The sequence below is a fragment of the Salvelinus fontinalis genome, chromosome 7, assembly GCF_029448725.1.
Source record: "Salvelinus fontinalis isolate EN_2023a chromosome 7, ASM2944872v1, whole genome shotgun sequence".
NCBI classification, from domain to species: domain Eukaryota; kingdom Metazoa; phylum Chordata; class Actinopteri; order Salmoniformes; family Salmonidae; genus Salvelinus; species Salvelinus fontinalis.
This window is the reverse complement of record NC_074671.1, coordinates 29,699,762-29,719,282: the sequence shown is the minus strand read 5'-3', so window position 1 is coordinate 29,719,282 and position 19,521 is coordinate 29,699,762. Positions and strand designations below refer to the sequence as shown.

The window sequence follows — 19,521 nt, the reverse complement described above, 5'->3', positions numbered from 1 at the left end:
CAGTGCACACTGACCACCAGCCCAACTTGGGCGTCAGTTATGGAAACCGAAGGATATATTTAATAAACACTGAAATGACAACTGTGTCTGAAAATAGATCAGTGGGCATCTGTGCTTGGTCGTGCATGTTGGTGGCCTTGCTCGCAGGTGTTCTAAGTCAGCAAGGATTTAGACCTACCTAGACCACACACATACACTAAATGGCTGATACGCGAGAACGTATAAAGGCAAATGTATGTCTTCGAAATATCTCATCCACATAAGTGTGTCTGTATGATAAAGCGAGAGACGGGGAGAGAGGAAGGGAGAGAGAACAATACATTTTTGACTTTGCATCACTATAAGGGATGTCGAGAGTGGCTTGTCCTTTCAACACGATTACAGGCAATATGTATTCAACCTCCCCAGGCAGTGCCAACAAGTGGCTGATTTAATAAGAGGGTTCCAGGAGAGCTCACACACACACACACACACACACACACACACACACACACACACACACACACACACACACACACACACACACACACACACACACACACACACACACACACACACACACACACACACACACACACACACACACACACGCACACAGTAGTCTGCAGCGGTTCAGTGTATTTAGGGAGTCTAATCTCACTGCCAGACACACAAGAAGAGAGCAGGGGACACAGCAGCTTCTTCCAACAACAACCACTCACACACACAGAATTCCAACAGCACTCGTTTTTTCAACAGAAACGTCAGGGGAAATCAATGGCAGAGCGATAAGAGCAGACAAGCTAAAGGCTAGATCCAGCAGCAGTCAGCCATATTGGGATGATCGCAATGACGCTTTAGTCAGGGGGGGGGGGTGTCTTTTACTTAGAAGGAGTAACTTGATAAGATGGGGCCGATTCAAAAACGGTTTGTAGACGCCTCTCCAATGAAGACAAGCAAGTCGCACAAGCCCAAGTCACGCCTGCTACCCAAGATAAACATAAACGTTGGCGCCCTCCTTCAAAGGAATACGTTGTGAACATTGTGGAATTCACCGGGCAATAACGACGGGTCCGTCAGTCCTATGCATCTCACCAGGTTCTTGAGCAGGGTTGACAGCTCCTTGGTCAGGGTGGAGAACTTGACGAAAGCTGTTCCCAGGTCAGGGTTTTCTTGGCTGATGAAGTTGCTGCCAAACTTATCCAGAGCCTGGGCATAGTTCTCCTCGTTCTGGACGTGGTCTAGTGGAGACAGAGGGAGAAAACCAGGGTTAGCATTTGGTTCAACAACAAGGGTGGTGGTGCAAGGCTCTAACGTCCCCTAATTCCCTTTATAGAGCACAACTTTTGATCAGGGCCCATAATGCTCAGGTCAAACGTAGTGCACTGCATAGGGAATAGGGTGCCATTTGGGAAACACCCACAGAGTGGTGATCCTGGTCAAGCATGGAAAGGTTGACATTGGCCATCTGGTTACAAATGCAACAGCTCCGCGTGCCGTCAAACCACTTTTGCCATTTAAATCAGACTGTCAGACTGTCAGGATTAACATGTAGGGGTGAATCATGTTAACTGGGTGTAGGTGAATGGGTTGCAGAGGAGCATTGGTAGACTGCCATTTCATTAGGAAAAATGTATTGATGCATGACGCAATGGGGTCAGACTCCCATGCGTCGTTTTAAGAGTACAGCTCCATCAGGGTCTGTGTTTCTCAGGGCCTTGTGTGTGCAAGTCTGCTTTTCCCATCATTGCTGCTTTCCCCATCATTCAAACAGTAACACCAATCTGTACTTATCATTAAGGCACAAGGCAGAAACCGAGCATCTGGACAGTGACTGGGTTTGAACTGTATCCAGTCTCCGACAGGAGACCTGAGAGAGAGGTCAGGTGAGAAGAGGTCCAGAAACCCCCTATTCAAGGCCCTAACAACCTACAAATGAACTGACTGTGGATAGAAGCTTGAAACTCTGAAATATTGAGATTCATAAGAGGGCATAATTACTCACCCAGACCAGTCTATTTATAGATAATAGCTTTTCAATGTCTTTCACAAGCACATCCTTCCTCAAAATCCTCTCTGGGATTGGAACCGGTAACCCTCTGGTTAACGAGCCTAGAAAACTGAGGGAGAGCTTTCTCTTACCTTGGCCTGAGCTGTAGATCGCCTTGACCGATTTCTTCACCTTCTGCAGTGCAGTCCTGTCCTGATCCAAAGCCTGTGAACACATAACGAGCGAGAGAGAGGGTTGTTAAGGACTTAAAGTAGCATCACAGACTGGACTTTTGTAACCAAAAGAGAACAACATTGTTATACTGTAAATGTTAGTAATTTCGGAGTATGAGGCTAACGCACTGAACCCCTATGAGCTATTTACAGTGCTTGCATAAAAACAGGCATAACAACGTACCAAATGCTAAAAAAGCACTAGTTGACCTAAATATGGCATTCAAAATGGCCAACGGAATTCCAAACGTTTAGATTCAGTAGCATCATTAGGACGGTACTGCCCGAGGTGGAGCTGCTGTGTCTTACAATGCATCTCTTCTCCACTCTTCTGTGTTTCACAAGGGAAACCCCCAAAAAGCTCTGCTGTACCTTGAGTAATGAAGTTTCTAGCACTCATTTACATATTTCCTTGATTATGATCTGTACTAGCGCAGTGATTGAATCAAAGGCAGATGTTTGTTTACAGCCGGGCGGCCATGTTGTGTTTAGTGCTGCCTGGCCTGTGCTGCGTCCCAAATGGCAGCCCATTCCCTTCATAGTGCACAACTTTGACCGGACTCCTATGGGCCCTGGTCAGACGTAGGGCACTATACAGTATAGGAAATAGGGCGCATTCGGGAGGCAGCCTGCGATACCGACCTCCAGATCCTCTCACCGCACAGAGCGTGCAATTAAGAGAACGCTGATGTCATGCTTTTATCGCTGCTGAGGGCAAAGCTACTCTGAAACTCTGTTCTCGGCTCACAGCACTACTAACGCCTACATGGAAATGTGTTTGTTATCAAAATCTCTGAGAAGAATTATGTGCAGAATCTCCGTGAGGAGCGAATGTTGAGTGAATTGTGTTTTTTCGATGCAGGAATTTCTGTATCATTCGCCATAGAGCCAGATTAATTGACTGGGAGGTTGGATCTGCTAAAACAAATGCTCAGTTTAAAAGGATTTGATAGCATCACACACACACACACACACACACACACACACACACACACACACACACACACACACACACACACACACACACACACACACACACACACACACACACACACACACACACACACACACACAGATCATCAATGAAAGCGCTTACGGTATTCTATCTTCAGATTCCAAATGTTTCATTTTCACATACTGTACATGTGGATTTTAAATTATTCCTGATCCACAGTAAATTAAGGTATATTTATGCTTTCCTCTTTCTCTGAGGTAAAAAACGATCCATATTTCACTCATTAAAACGGAAACTCACAGAACCATTGCATTGCCACATTCACTTATGGAGAAGATAAACACCAACATAAATACCCTACTTTAGGACCGGAGGGAAGGCACGCTACAACGTTGGTGGAGCTCATTAAATTTCATGCATTTTAATTAAGCCCGGCCTCAGTTGGCTCCCGGACAGTTTAACGTGGCTCTTCCCCAATTACGGCTACAGCAGTCCATGGCCCTGGGGCCCTCTCTCCCAGGGCACTGTGCTTTGATCTCTCTCTCTCTCTTTCTAATACAGGAGCCCGACCTGGCGCAAGTGCATATACCATTGCCTACATACAAATACTCACCTACAGTAAGTGATCTTAACGTTCAGTGTGGTCCTATCTAGACTAGAATGTAAAATGAGTGTGTGATGTGTATGCACGAAGAAGGAAACATTGTAGAGAGTGATATTGGTACAATCAACACCTCTTTCATAAATCTGAGCCTATACTATCCAACACATTTCTTTGGCTCTCGCAGTACTACATTGTCTACAATCTAGCAAACAACCTGTTTATCCCTAAGTCTCTCTTCCTCTTAGAGAAATACTCAATCATAATAATACTGCAGACCAAGGACACCGACAAGGTCAGAGACACCATGGTGGACCCCCTGATACCCTAATCCATGAATGATTATTCAGTGAGGCAGTAGAGTGAGATGACTTCTCCGGAAGGAGAACAAAGGCAAGGCGGGCAGCAGCAGGCAGACTGCCTCTCTAATGGTGTTATAGAGAGAGAGAGAAGAGAGAGAGAGAGAGAGAGAGAGAGAGAGAGAGAGAGAGAGAGAGAGAGAGAGAGAGAGAGGTACACAGACAGACAGAGAGAGAGAGAGAGAGAGAGAGAGAGAGAGACAGAGAGAGACAGAGAGAGCGAGGAGCAGCTGGCACCCCTGCCAAAGTTCACCCATAATCCTCTCTGTGTCTGCTTTGTCCTAATTAAATATTCCGCTTTGATATGAACAGGATTTTAGATTAATACGGAACATGCTACGTCGACTTGACGTTACAGGGGCAGGGATGTCGGATGATGTGTGTGTTGAGTACCCAGGGTCCTTGCGACTGCAGGATTAGGGTTTTTAGAGGCATTTGTCCTAAAGCACCAGCATCAGTTTTCCCACAGAGTGAACCACAGTGTACATTGATGCCATTTATAATTGACGATGAAGCGACATACAGTATGTGTCGGCCGTATGGATTTCAGTTACGACTGAACAAGGTCAATCATCAGTGACATTACTGCCATTCAAAATAGCTAGGCCTACATATTCATCACAGCAGTACAGACTTTGAGACGCTTTCAGGACAATTCACGACCGATATCCACACATTCGCATTCCACATTTGTAGGTTTGCTGTAAAATATGCGAGCAAGTGTCAAAGAGGAGAAACGCTAGATGTGTAGGAGGGAAGTAGATTTGGCTTTTAGCATTCAGCTCAGTCTCCAAGGGACAAAATAGTTAAATGGAACACAGCTCACTTGGCACAGAGTTCTCTGCACCCCCTGGCAACCAGTAAGAATGCATCTCAACTCTTGCAAGAATGCCTCACAAAGCCTGCAAACTATTCAATATAGTCAATGCTTTGTTCTGATCGACCAACGGCCAATGTTAAGCTCTGACACAGCCTAGTGTGATTGGTGAGTGTGTGGGCCAATGAGTGCAGCTCTAGATCTGAATACTCAACTCAAAACAAGAGTTGGAGGATCGAGATGTATTATACCTCATTTTCTAAAAGGGATCCTACAGCAGCTCAAAGTACATGTTCCTGTGCAGATTCCCCTGTGAAACGCCTATGACCACGAAAGCTCATTTTGTGCTGCAGTGAAATCCCACAAGTCAGTGTCAGCGTGCTGTTAAAGCGCCAGTAGGACAAGAACCCAACCCAAAGAGGTCAAGGACCCAGCAGGGAGAGATCAGAGGTGAAGGACACTGGTCACTGGTCACTGTGGCTGAGCGTGATGGGACACGGAAGGGTAGATATGCTGCAGCTCCAACACTTCCTGGAGTTCCTGCCTTATCCTCCCAGTGCAGAGCAGACCTGGCATTTCCCCTCCAGCCCTCCTTCCACAGGAAACAGGAAGCAGCAGGCCTGACTGTCACTGAGCAGCCACCATGTCCTGGTCTGGTCTCTCTCTTAGTTATGACCAATGTTCCCTCTAAGTGGCGCACATGAGCAGGCGTGCAGCTCCCCCGGGACTGCTGCGTAGAAGAAATATCAGCCTGCACAGAGAAGCACGAGATTGAACTTCACTCAACTTTCTGGAGTTTTCCCCTTTAGGTAACGCTATCAACGTTTCCCTTTACTGTGGGAATTGTGATCGAACCAATGCAATATTAGCCACTTTCAATGCAACATACCGGAGAAAATACAAACTATGCAAGATTTTCTGTTGTAGGCAAAAGGCATCGGAGTAGGATTCTATTTCATTGACACTCACGACTCAGCCCGTACTCGACACAGACCGGTGCGGCATAACCAATCAGAGCTTCAGTAGGCCTTTATGCAAATAGACTGTTGCCATATATGGATATGTGCCATTCACTTTGAACTGGACTGTGTTTACAACATGAGCGGTCGTGAGTAGATACACTTGTTTTGAGATCAAAGCGAGAGCTGCATGTAGACACGTGTGCACATTTTGTTCATATCCTTTGCTAGTTAGTGAGTTAGTAGCCCAATTAAAAATAATTTGTAGTCAGCAATGTGATTGCTTCCTACAAGAGCACAAAACGTGTACATTTCTAGACATCTTTGAAAAGTGAGTCAGGTAAAGAGTATTTTTTGGTCTTAGAGGGGCAGTGTTGTATTTTGAGACATGCTTGAATAAGCTAAGCAGCAAATAGGTGGAAAGTATGGGAATAATAATGGTATGGGAATAATAATGCATTTTATTTTGTAAAGTGGTTACTTGCATCAAAAAACACGACAACATGTTCAGTCACCTTCTTGTCTGAAAGACAAGTGGATAAACAGGTTAATGTCAAGCCCTGTATGTTTGCTTTTTATACGTCTCATGGCATGTAGGCTACATTGAACACCACACACATTGTCTGCTACTGTAGGTTGGATGATAGAACAGCTATTTCCATGTCATAATGTTATGGGATGTATTTTCTTCATTATTTTTAATGGTAGGCCACTCTGGTAGGCCTATATTATGATCAAATAGCCACAGTAGACTACTTGGCCACTGTTAAAACTGTAACTTAATTGTAACTTACACCCTCGGTGTTCACAGTAAACATAAGCTGGAGGTTGCACAGATTTTCACAACATTCAAGTTAGCTCTCAGCAGACCAGAAATTTGCTCAGTGCTGAAAAAAAGGGAACATTGGTTTTAACACCATGGTATTTCACTGACAACTTAAAAACACATGTTTTCTTTGAGAAGAAAAAAAACACACATGGGATCTTTCTGTTAATTTACTGTGAAATTTGTGGACGATAAATGTATCTCAGTTCATAAGTGTGTCTCCCTTTAACCTCAACTCCCTCCTTTTCCCAGAGGTCCAAGATCAGTCACACGTGCACAGACAGTAGTGCAATTGCCATGGAGATGGGATTGAGCTGCCTCGCACATCAGCTCAACATTCTTCATTCAGTAGATTCTGGGAAGTTTCTCTAGTCTAACCAGTTATCTGCCTGCCTGCCAGCCAGCCAGCCAGCCAGCCAGCCAGCCAGTCAGTCAGCCAGCCAGCCAGCCAGCCAGCCAGCCAGCCAGCCAGCCAGTCAGCCAGCCAGCCAGCCAGCCGTGAGAATCAGATCTGCCAGTGTACTGTTCTCTTTCTCAGGCTCAGTGATCGGGTCATGACAGACTGCTTGGCCGGCAGGTTGGGCCAGTCTCTGGTTGGAATCCCTTAGCTGACCAGGTGAAAAATCTGTCAATTTGCCCTTGAGCAAGGCACTTAACACTAATTGCTCCTGTAAGTCGCTCTGGATATGAGCATCTGCTAATTGGCTTCAAGGTGGCGGCCCAACACTGTACTTTACAAATGATTTGCCACTTGTCTCACAAGAAGCTTAAATTATTATGTATGCTGATGACTGAACACTCCAGACATCAGCACCTACAGCCAGCGTGAGTTCACTGAGACTCTTAGCAAGGAGTTACCGTCAGTGTCGGAATGGGTAATTAACAATAAACGGGTCTTGAATACATCTAAAACCAAAAGCATTTTATTCGGTACAGAGCCTTCTCTTAGACCTTAACCTCAACTGGAGCCGTGCATAAAGGGTGTGACCGTTGATCAAGTTGAAGAAGTTGAACTCCCAGGAGTAACATTGGACGGTCAGTTATCATGTTCAAGATGGAGAGAGGTGTGTCTGTTATAAAAAGATGTTCTGCGTTTTGGACACAAAGATCAACTATACTAGGCTTTGATCTCATCCCATCTTGATTACTGTCCGGTAATGCGGTCAGGTGCAGCAAAGAAAACCCCAGCAAAACTGCAGCTGGCTCAAAACAAAGCAGCACACCTTGCCCTTAACTGCACACACAGAACTAACATCGACAACATGGATGGCAGTCTTTCATGGTTGAGGGTTGAGGGGAAATTGAACACTTATTTTTAAGAAACACTTGTGTGTTGAAAATGTCTCACCACTTGTGTTACCTTCAAATTAAGTCCCAGTCGAACTTGGAATTTCATTTAAAGTCATAATTGTCATATATGGCAGAGCACCCAATTACTAAAGTGAGATAGTGCACCTGTTACCCATGCCACAACACTTGTATAATCTATTTGCATTCACTTCAAACAGACATACATTCCACACCAGACACGCCACTATGGGTCTCTTCATGGTACACAAACCAAAAACAGATTTAATGCGTCGCTCAGTTATGTATAGAGCCATGCCATCGTGGAATGCTCTGCCACCAGAGATTACTCAGGCAAAAAACTTTAGCCTTAAAAAAAAAATTATACAAAAAATAAAAAAAAGATCCAAAGATCTAATGTATAAGAATATGAATATGTGCAGTTGAAGTCGGAAGTTTACATACACTTAGGTTGGAGTCATTAAAACTCGTTTTTCAACCACTCCACAAAGTTCTTATTATCAAACTATAGTTTTGGCAAGTCGGTTAGGACATCTACTTTGTGCACGACACAAGTAATTTTTCCAACAATTGTTTACAGACAAATTATTTCACTTAAAATTCACAGTATCACAATTCCAGTGGGTCAGAAGTTTACATACACTAAGTTGACTGTGCCTTTAAACTGCTTGGAAAATTCCAGAAAATGATGTCATGGCTTTAGAAGCTTCTGATAGGCTAATTGACATAATTTGAGTCATTTGGAGGTGTACCTGTGGATGTATTTCAAGGCCTACCTTCAAGCTCAGTGCCTCTTTGCTTAACATCCTTGGGAGCAATTTCCAAACGTTCATCTGTACAAACAATAGTATGCAAGTATAAACACTATGGGACCACGCAGCCGTCATACCGCTCAGGAATGAGACGCACTCTGTCTCCTAGAAATGAATGTACTTTGGTGTGAAAAGCGCAAATCAATCCCAGAACAACAGCAAAGGACCTTGTGAAGATGCTGGAGGGAACAGGTACAAAAGTATCTATATCCACAGTAAAACGAGTCATATATCAACATAACCTGAAAGGCAGCTTAGCAAGGAAAAAGCCACTGGGCCAAAACCGCCATAAAAAAGCCAGACTACGGTTTGCAACTGCACATGGGGACAAAGATGGTACTTTTTGGAGAAATGTCCACTGGTCTGAGGAAACAAAAATAGAACTGTTTGGCCATAATGTTATGTTTGGATGAAAAAGGGGGAGGCTTGAAGCCGAAGAACTCCATCCCAACCGTGAAGCACGGGGATGGCAGCATCATGTTGTGGGGATGCTTTCCTGCAGGAGGGACTGGTGCACTTCACAAAATAGATGGCATCATGAGGACGGAAAATGATGTGGATATATTGAAGCAACATCTCAAGACATCAGTCAGGAAGTTAAAACTTGGTCGCAAATGGGTCTTCCAAATGGACAATGACCTCAAGCATACTTCCAAAGTTGTGGCAAAATGGCTTAAGGACAACAAAGTCAAGGTATTGGAGTGGCCATCACAAAGCCCTGACCTCAATACTATAGAAAATGTGTGGGTAGAACTGAAAAAGCGTGTGCGAGCAAGGAGGCCTACAAACCTGACTCAATTACACCAGCTCTGTCAGGAGGAATGGGCCAGAATTCACCCAACTTATTGTGGGAAGCTTGTGGAAGGCTACCCGAAACGACATTTGACCCAAGTTAAACAATTTAAAGGCAACGCTACCAAATACTAATTGAGTGTATGTAAACTTCTGACCCACTGGGAATATGATGAAAGAAATAAAAGCTGAAATAAATCATTCTCTTTACTATTATTCTAACATTTCACATTCTTAAAATAAAGTGGTGATCCTAAATAACCTAAGACAGGGAATTGTTACTAGGATTAAATGAAAAACTGAGTTGAAATGTATTTGGCTAAGGTGTAACTTCTGACTTCAACTGTATATATAAATCGTGTATAAATAGTATTTTTGTTGTCTCTTGGTGTCTTTCATATATCAAATCAAATCAAATGTATTTATATAGCCCTTCGTACATCAGCTGATATCTCAAAGTGAGGTACAGAAACCCAGCCTAAAACCCCAAACAGCAATCAATGCAGGTGTAGAAGCACTGTTTTTGTATATTGATTAAATCTTAAAGTATGTAAATATAGAAATTGAATGTTTGGAAATACTTGGAAAGTATTCAGGCCCCTTGACTTGTTCCACATTTTGTTACTTTACAGCCTTATTCTAAAATTGATTACATAAATGTTTTCCTCATCAAAGTACTGAGTAAAGGGAAAGGAAAGGGAAAGGGGGATACCTAGTCAGTTGTACAACTGAATGCATTCAACTGAAATGTGTCTTCCGCATTTAACCAAACCCCTCTGAAAGGGTCTGAATACTTATGTAAATGTGATACACATCATGTTTGTTGTGGTTTTGTGTGATACACCTGTTTTTCAGTAGCAGGGACTGTGAGAGGGACTGTGAGACTAGTCAAAAGGGAAAAAGCGATTTAATCGATTTTAGAACAAGTCTGTAACATAAAAAGTGCAGTTGGAAAGTATTCAGACGCCTTGACATTTCCACATTTAGTTATGTTACAGCCTTTTAAATTTTTGTATGAAATTGTATTTTTCCCTCTGACTAGTATCCCAGTCCCTGCTGCTGAAAAACATTCCCACAGCATGATGCTGCCACCACCATGCTTCGCCATAGGGATGGTGCCAGGTTTCCTCCAGATGTGACACTTGGCATTCAGGCCAAAGAGTTCAATCTTGGTTTCATCAGACCAGAGAATCTTGTTTCTCATGGTCTGAGAGTCTTTTACGTGCCTTTTGGCAAACTCCAAGTGGGATGTCATGTGCCTTTTACTGAGGAGTGGCTTCCGTCTGGCCACTACCATAAAGGCCTGATTGGTGGAGTGCTGCAGAGATGGTTGTTCTTCTGGAAGGTTCTCCCATCTCCACAAAGGAACTCTGGGGCTCTGTCAGAGTGATCATCAGGTTCTTGGTCACCTCCCTGACCAAGGCCCTTCTCCCCCAATTGCTCAGTTTGGCCAGGTGCCAGCTCTAAGAAGAGTCTTGGTGGTTACAAACTTCTGCCATTTAAGAATGATGGAGGCCACTGTGTCCTTGGGGACCTTCAATGCTGCAGAAATGTTTTGGTACCCTACCCTAGATCTGTGCCTTGACATAATCTTGTCTCTGACCTCTACGGACAATTCCTTCGACCTCATGGCTTGGTTTTTGCTCTGACATGCACTGTCAACTGTCGGACCTTATATAGACAGGTGTGTGCCTTTCCAAATCCTGTCCAATCAATTGAATTTACCACAGGTGGACTCCAATGAAGTTGTAGAAACATCTCAAGGATGATTAATGGAAACAGGATGCACCTGAGCTCAATTTCAAGTCTCATAGCAAAGGGCCTGAATACATGTAAATAAGGTATTTCTGTTTTTTATTTGAAATAAATTTGACAACATTTCTAAAAACCTGTTTTGCTTTCTCATCATGGGGTATTGTGATGTCATTATGGGGTATTGTGTGTAGATTGATGAGGACATGTTTTTACTTAATTCATTTTAGAATAAGGCTGTAACACAACAAAATGTGGAACAATACAAGGGGTCTGACTACTTTCAAAATGCACTGTAACTCTTATTTCCTTTTTATTTAAAAAAAAATATATAATGTAATATCTTATGTTGTTCTTGTCTATTACTGTTCTGTACTTTGTCATGTATTTGTACGTTTTATGTGGACCCCAGGAAGAGTAGCTGCCGCATGTGCAGTAGCTAATGGGAATCCTAATAAACTAAACTATACATGAAGTCCTTGGACCTTAAATAAAAATATTTCGGTATTTCTTTCATTAGTAAACTGTTGGTACAGTCCCAAAATGTTTTGCATGTCAGCGGTCAAGTTCTCAAGATATTGGACTTTCAAGAAGCAAAGTGCCACCATCATGATGTAAAATGGACAGTGGACAATAAAAATATAGTTTTTGAGTGGATTTTCCCTTTAACTTCCCCTTACTTTGAGACCTTAATTTTAGAACTTCACCTCTATGCACTCAAATGTGATCACACAAGCACAGGACACAGAAAATCGAAAGACCGATACATATTGAAGGCGAGCCAAGTACAAAACTGATGACACAGGTGAAATGTGTCATCATGCCTCACAGCGAGCACGTATGTGTTGAGTGGAAGTCAAACCGGCAGACTGCTGCAGAGTCCATTTGGATGCGAGTCCAGCTATTGGCAGCGTCCCTATAGCCACTGTTTGCTAAGACCAGGGTAAAGACAGCGTGGCTCGAGCAAGCTTCAGTAAGTCAATCATTAAGACGCCAAAGAGTGGTTTGACTTTGACAAGAGCATATGCCTCTAGAACTGAACGTCGTCTTCCCCATTGCATTTTGTCAGAAAATGGGGCGCGATTCTAACAGGAAGGGCGGAGAACAGTTTCCATTGGCAGGACACAAGTGAACATCCCTTTCTCTGGCCTGGAGCTGGGGGAAGCCTGAACGCTCCCAGTCAGGAAGATTTAAATAAGAGGATTTAACATTTCCAAAGGTCAGACAATGTCACACAGAAAAATTTAAGGCAGCTTTTGGGTGGATGGTTCTTTTCTGAAGAGAACCAAATGCTCAGCATAACACACCCCAGACGTTGAGTGAAAATAGAATTTGCAAATTAAAGAGCAAGGCAATGACCCTAACACTGTAAACTTTGAGAGACATTGGTGGTGCAACAACTTCTTCTATACAGTAGGCTAACATATGGAACAAGGGTACTTTACTTGTAGAGACTTAGGAACAAGAACCAATCATTGATGCCAGAGAGTGTCATAGGGCCTAGGGAGAGTGTCCTAGCCCTAACTCAGCTGTTGGTGTTGGCCAGAGAGAGAGGCAGGGCAGGGAAGGGAACATATGTTGAGTAGAGGCTGGCTGCTCAGCTGGCTTGGCTGTGGTTGGTGTGATCAGGCAATGGAGGAGGACTGTGAGGCAGCTTCCGGTGTTGACAGGAGACTGACTGCTTGTCAGGACTGGAGAAGTGGAGTATACAAGCCATCGTGTGTTACCACACTGGTGACTTCCTACATCTCTACATCCTTCTCTTGTGAGCGTATTCTATCAAGCCATACACCACTGAAGTATACATTGCCCACAAACAGGCATAACTTTATCAATCTCATGTTGGAGTCAGTCATAATTCATAAATGAGGAACAGTAAGCAGCCCGATATAGTTCCAATGCATTATTATTCATATGAATGGAACAAACTGAGACTGGGAACTGGAGGTACCTCAGTGCCTTGATGATTAAAACATGACAGCATCAGCCACATCTCCAAAAGTAGCTCCATTTAGAGGAGTGAGAATAGAATCACACGGGGAGCAGAGGGATTTTCAGGGCAAACATTCACCACGAAGCTATCCGCATGAGGCTGAATTGCCTGCCGGGACCAAGAGAAACAAAGGTTTTCTCATAAACCCAACTGTCCACACCAACCCAGTAACCTCAATTATGACAGTCACCAAGTTCATGATTAAATCCTCCTTTCACTAAATATGGGATATGCTTGCTTACGCTCACCTGAATACAATGGAGAGCAAGTTAACTTGAGGGTTGCTTGAGGTTACCTTTAAGCAAAGATTAAGAGGAAATTCCTTTTGAGCAAATGTTTACATTTTAAAGTACAAAACCTCTTAGCTAAATTCCTTCTCCGTCTATTTAATTCAAAATAAATATTTTAGATGCAATACAAACACCTTCTTTTGTTATCAACCATCAAGCCAATTTATGATTGATTTATAACACCGTCAGCCAGGAGGAAAATAATCTGAAAACATTCCGACTGTCACAAAAGGCTCTAAGAATCTCTCTCACTAATGTGGTGTAGGTCAGAGATGAGGCCTGAGAGTATGAGTGCAGTAAGCTAAGCACCAAATCCTCCAGTAACACAAACAAACCGTTCAACTCAAAAGTAACCATATTATCACTACTATCCCTCTTATTGGTGATTGGTGGATATCTCTACAACCTCAGCTTCCGGCCCTCAACCCACAATGCAGTAGATCCAAAGGTATCTGGCTGTGACAGCCAAGCAATGAGCCGCTCGCTCCGTTTCGATAAAACACCCAATCAGAAGTAGCGTATTATTTCTAGTCCCTGAGTGGTTGCATTCCATTTCACACCACATGGCCTTGAGCCCTGTACCAGAGTCGCAGCCTACATTCCTGCGCTTTACAGCATTCCTTGGAGTTTTCTATGGACGTGTATCAAGTTTCACAGATTATGGGAGTCCGTCGGGTGAAAGAACCACAGGTGTATCCATTCCCACTGGCCATGGTGATAGACACACACTTGAGCAATAGGCAATATCAAACAGGGATATGTTCACTGAGTATGTCCTCACAGCCTCAGACATGGCCTCCCCTCTACTGCATAATGTGTGAAAACCCTCCCACTCTGTCTGCCGAATTCTTTATCTTTGCTCTTGTTTTCCTTAATAGGATGTCGGTGGGCGGAACCGGGAGTGTTGTCAGAGAAATGGGACACACCTGGGCTCGGGTGTGTCCCAGGATAAATGCACCTCTTCCCCATTCATTGGAGAGACTCTCTCCATGCAGACACCTTTATAGATTTTGTTGTGGTATTTTTGTGGCCTTTTGGTTGTTTGCTTTGGCACCTTTCAACACCCTGCATTATCACATTTATGCATGCAAAACACTCACTTACACTACTGATTATGTATTACACACACCATTGTTAATTGTATTTAGATTACTTTATTTAATAAATATATTTTGTTATTCCTTGTCTCCATGTTGTCTCCCTTTTTTGTATGCACTTCGAGCCGGTTCGTGACACATGTCACTAAAGAACTAAAGCCCTTCAGGAGATAGCCATAGCTGAAATATTGGTGTATCCTAGACCTGCTAGACAACATCAATTTCATGTTATAAGACTTCCTCTCATTGTTATCGAGTTGCTATCAACCGTCCTAAGGCAGCGTTGATGCAGTTCCAGGGGGCAGAGCCGGCTCTACGTGGCGGCAAAGCTGGGCATTGACCACCCAGATAGTATTTGTGCCCTCACCTCCCCCAGTTTTGTTTCCCCATAAACATAACAAATGATACATGAATCACAATGCCCAGTTTTGCCAATGTAGTGTTGTCAGGCCTGCTAGTAGCACAGACCGGAACAGAGGCTTTGCCAGGGGCGCGCTCATGATTTGGGGGGGGGGGGTAATAATGTAATATTTAGTTGTTAAAATCCCTAAATGCATTCTGATTGGGCACCTAGCCATGCGATGTCATAAGGTACCACCTTCATTATCTTGTTTAGGAAAATCATTGGATCCCACCCGGGGCGTAGTTACATAAACCGTTTTTTTCTCACAGAGAAGGGAAAAAAGTTGTTTACTTTTCCAGATCGCAACAGCTAATAATAGGCTAAATAGTACCTACTAGCTTCGGTAAATTTGGGTAGCGGCGTGCTGAATAATTTTAACTGGCTAAGCAGCATGGGTATCCAAAAATGGCTGGACACTGCCAAGAGCAAAAAAAAACGGGGGACCTATGTCAAGAGCGATTCCGAGCTCACTGGGCAGCCTGCTGGCCCAACCACCGAGGTTCAGCATGTTACATCAACGAACAGCCCAGCTTGTCCAGCAGGCATTTGAGAGGGACCTGACAAATACATTTCGCCAGGAAGGAGAATGGAATCAGAAACTTCTCATGAGGTTCAGCACAGCATGGAGGAGGCTGCAACTCATCTAAATGGTAAGCTACAACCTTTATGGCCCTGGTTGCCGTGCCAGAATTATTCATTCATTGGTTAACCATCACGTAAGCCCACTGGTCGTTTGGATTTTTGTATGAAATGTATAGTTTAGGCCTTTGTTTTTTACTTCAATGCATCTTTGGATTTATCTGTGATTCTTAATGTCTTAATGCTTGCTTTTGCGGTTCTCATTGTTATTGATAGACATCCAGCTTTGTATTATTTGACGGGTATCGGGACAATTACCAATGTAGCCTATTGGTTGTGCTCCGAGGTGATGTTAAACTCGGTCCCGTGTGGCTCAGTTGGTAGAGCATGGCACTTGCAACGCCAGGGTTTTGGGTTCAATTTCCACGGGGGACCAGTATGAAAAAGTATGAAAATGTATTCCCTCACTACTGTAAGTCGCTCTGGATAAGAGCGTCTACTAAATGACTAAGATGTCAAATTGGCAGTGCATCTAACGTTACCCTTTCTTCGCGCTGACTGACGGTAGCCTCCTGTCCATGGTCCTGAATCGATGGTTACGGTGTGTGCTGTTTTAATGAGTGCATCTTGGTCTACCAGTCTTCGTGGGGCTTCTCTTCAACATCGCATGCTTTCTTGTGTGCAAAATGACAGTAGTTGTGTATATGGCTGCATTTCAGACAGGCCTCCATTTTAGTACATTTGGTATATAGGACCAATACCGCATGTAGCCTAAATCACTCTGTTATCATTCATTTGCATTACACAGTCGTTGTGTGATAGGCTACTGTAAAAGTGATGTCAATACCATGAAAACGACACAGTCTACTTTGTTCACCCCCTCCCTGCTCTCTTGCTATGGCGTGCGTGTGAGTTCCTATCGGAATGGGCATTTACTCTTAATCACGGCAGATTCAAATTAGCTACTGCGGTGTAGGACATTTCACATCAGCTAAGACTATAGAATATGCACTTAGTTTGATTTAGTTTGCTTTTCTGGAACTTGATACTGTCCCAAGATGCACAGAGGTACAACGACAATAAACGGAGAAGTGGCGCCTTGATTACGCTCATTGCGCAGCGCCACAAATTTGACAGAAATGTAATCTACAGTGGTAATTATTGAAGTTTAAGCGACGAAGCCTGTCAGAATCTTTGATAAGCTAGTGGTGCTCATCGAGCTGATCTTCACGTGTTGGTAGGCGCAAATGATGTGCAGGCCTTCTCCTGCAGATACGGCTGCATTTTCGATACACATGTTGCAGTGGGGGGCGCATATCTTTCGTGTGTTATTATATAAAGCGACGGTTTGTTGATTGTGTACGGCTACATTTCATATACATTTTTGTACCTACAGTATGAGAAGTAGAAAGACCAATCTACCTTGTTTTATTGGAGCTCTAAAACAATACTAGTTGTGCCCCCCCCCCCCCTCCCCCCCCACATGGATTTAAAATACCCCCTCGGGCATGTCATCCTGGAGCCGGGCCTACCAGGGGGGCAGATTGACCTCTGTAGGCTCTAGGAAAACCTTGCCGTTCAAACGGAGCCAGCGTGTGTAAATCCACATCTGAGCCAACAAGCCATCCCCTGGCAGGCATGTTCAGCACTTCAGATGAAACACTATATCAAGTGCCCAGCTGACAACACACACACGGTCCAAGGCACAACACCATTGTGTCCTCTTGAAGCTGAGAGTCAGCCTTGGAGTATTTCCCCCTCAGGCCAGGAGAGGAGCATGCATCAGTGAGCATTGAGCAGCGCTGCCTTCCTCCAACCCCCAGGCCAGTTCTAGAGGAAGTCCATTGACCCAAGCACTCACAAACTCATAAGAGAAGAGGAGGGGCTCGTACATTATCACATAAATGATGGGAAAGAAAAGCAGATTTAAGTTATTTTGTTTCAGACATGCACTGGTTCAGACATGCATCCCATTGCCAATTTGCCACGCCTCAGGATGAAGAGGTCTTGTGACCCGGTTAAGACCTCAAAACATCCTTTCCAAACCTCCTTAAAGAAATCCTCCAGCGATATTTCGAATCTATCTGTGGTGTGCCTCTTTCACAGTGGGAGGGTTTTAGGCTTTGTGTTCGGATGCTGTTTCAGTTGCTTGTTTGTTGGTTTGTTTGCTGTCTGAGAGACCAAGGGATTTGGATAATCAGTCTCTGGCCCGGGCTTCCAGCTGTTGGCCTACCTTCTCTTCCTGCCACAGCTGCACTGCATATATCATCAAGGGCTATTAGTAGACAGCGGATTAGCCCCTGACCAGGCTTAGCTCCGGCAGTGGGGCTGTCAGGGCTCTGATCCCTGCTCTTTCCCTGATTTATGCAAAGGGAGGGTGGGGGATACTGAGTGGCCACTGTTGTTAAATGGACTCAGACATGGACTCAGACACCCCCACTGCCTGATCGCCAGCATTCTCCTCTCACTCTCTGATGGAACTCAGCAACAAGAGCCAACAGATACTATAGGCTTATATGGCACTTTTAAACAGTGAACTACGATTTGACCCCCCCTTGTGTTACCATGGGAGATACTGCCTCGCTCAGGGGATTATGAGTCAGATTTCTAATGCTGACAGTTTACCTAACGAGCACTTTTTATATGACAGCCTATTGCTTGCACTTTTTGTTATGCGGTTGAACGAGCATGGAAAATGTGATGGGCCGTCAGTGTGAGAGAGCCAAGTCATGCAATATGCCGCTAAACACTGCTCTGTTTCATTTGCCTGCATGTGACACAGGGGACAAATTCTAAAAAGCCTCAACTTAATCAATAATTCAGCTAGCCACATCTGTCCTGAGTTGTGAATGTTGTTGAGGTAAGAAGCCTGCATATAGCCTGCATTCACTTTGTTATGTAAAACCTGGATATGATGAAACCTGTCTAATTCTCTTGAATTATTCAGTGTTCATATGACTTGTTCTCAATAGGAAAACTGTATCATACCGAAGCAAAAAATGTAGGCTAGAACAGGTCTTTCTCATCGCTGGTTGTGCAATGCAATGAAAAGTAGAAAAACCATGAAAAAAAAAAAAAAGCAGAAACCCAAATCGATATACACTGCTCAAAAAAATAAAGGGAACACTTAAACAACACAATGTAACTCCAAGTCAATCACACTTCTGTGAAATCAAACTGTCCACTTAGGAAGCAACACTGATTGACAATAAATTTCACATGCTGTTGTGCAAATGGAATAGACAAAAGGTGGAAATTATAGGCAATTAGCAAGACACCCCCCAAAACAGGAGTGATTCTGCAGGTGGTGACCACAGACCACTTCTCAGTTCCTATGCTTCCTGGCTGATGTTTTGGTCACTTTTGAATGCTGGCGGTGCTCTCACTCTAGTGGTAGCATGAGACGGAGTCTACAACCCACACAAGTGGCTCAGGTAGTGCAGTTCATCCAGGATGGCACATCAATGCGAACTGTGGCAAAAAGGTTTGCTGTGTCTGTCAGTGTAGTGTCCAGAGCATGCAGGCGCTACCAGGAGACAGGCCAGTACATCAGCAGACGTGGAGGAGGCCGTAGGAGGGCAACAACCCAGCAGCAGGACCGCTACCTCCGCCTTTGTGCAAGGAGGTGCACTGCCAGAGCCCTGAAAAATGACCTCCAGCAGGCCACAAATGTCATGTGTCTGCTCAAACGGTCAGAAACAGACTCCATGAGGGTGGTATGAGGGCCCGACGTCCACAGGTGGGGGTTGTGCTTACAGCCCAACCCCGTGCAGGAC

At 44.1% G+C, this 19,521-nt stretch overlaps 1 protein-coding gene across 4 annotated transcripts in view; it reads right to left on the bottom strand.

Annotated features, from left to right (window-relative positions):
• LOC129859362 (arf-GAP with SH3 domain, ANK repeat and PH domain-containing protein 1-like) overlaps window positions 1-19,521 on the bottom strand; it is a 69,538-nt gene that overhangs the window by 41,131 nt on the left and 8,886 nt on the right. For all 4 annotated transcript variants that reach the window (XM_055929058.1, XM_055929061.1, XM_055929060.1 and 1 more), the window contains exons 2-3: window positions 2,122-2,194; window positions 1,075-1,220 (exon numbers count right to left, since the gene is read on the bottom strand). In XM_055929058.1, the coding sequence (XP_055785033.1) occupies window positions 1,075-1,220; window positions 2,122-2,194 (219 nt within the window). The remainder of the gene's footprint in view (window positions 1-1,074; window positions 1,221-2,121; window positions 2,195-19,521) is intronic.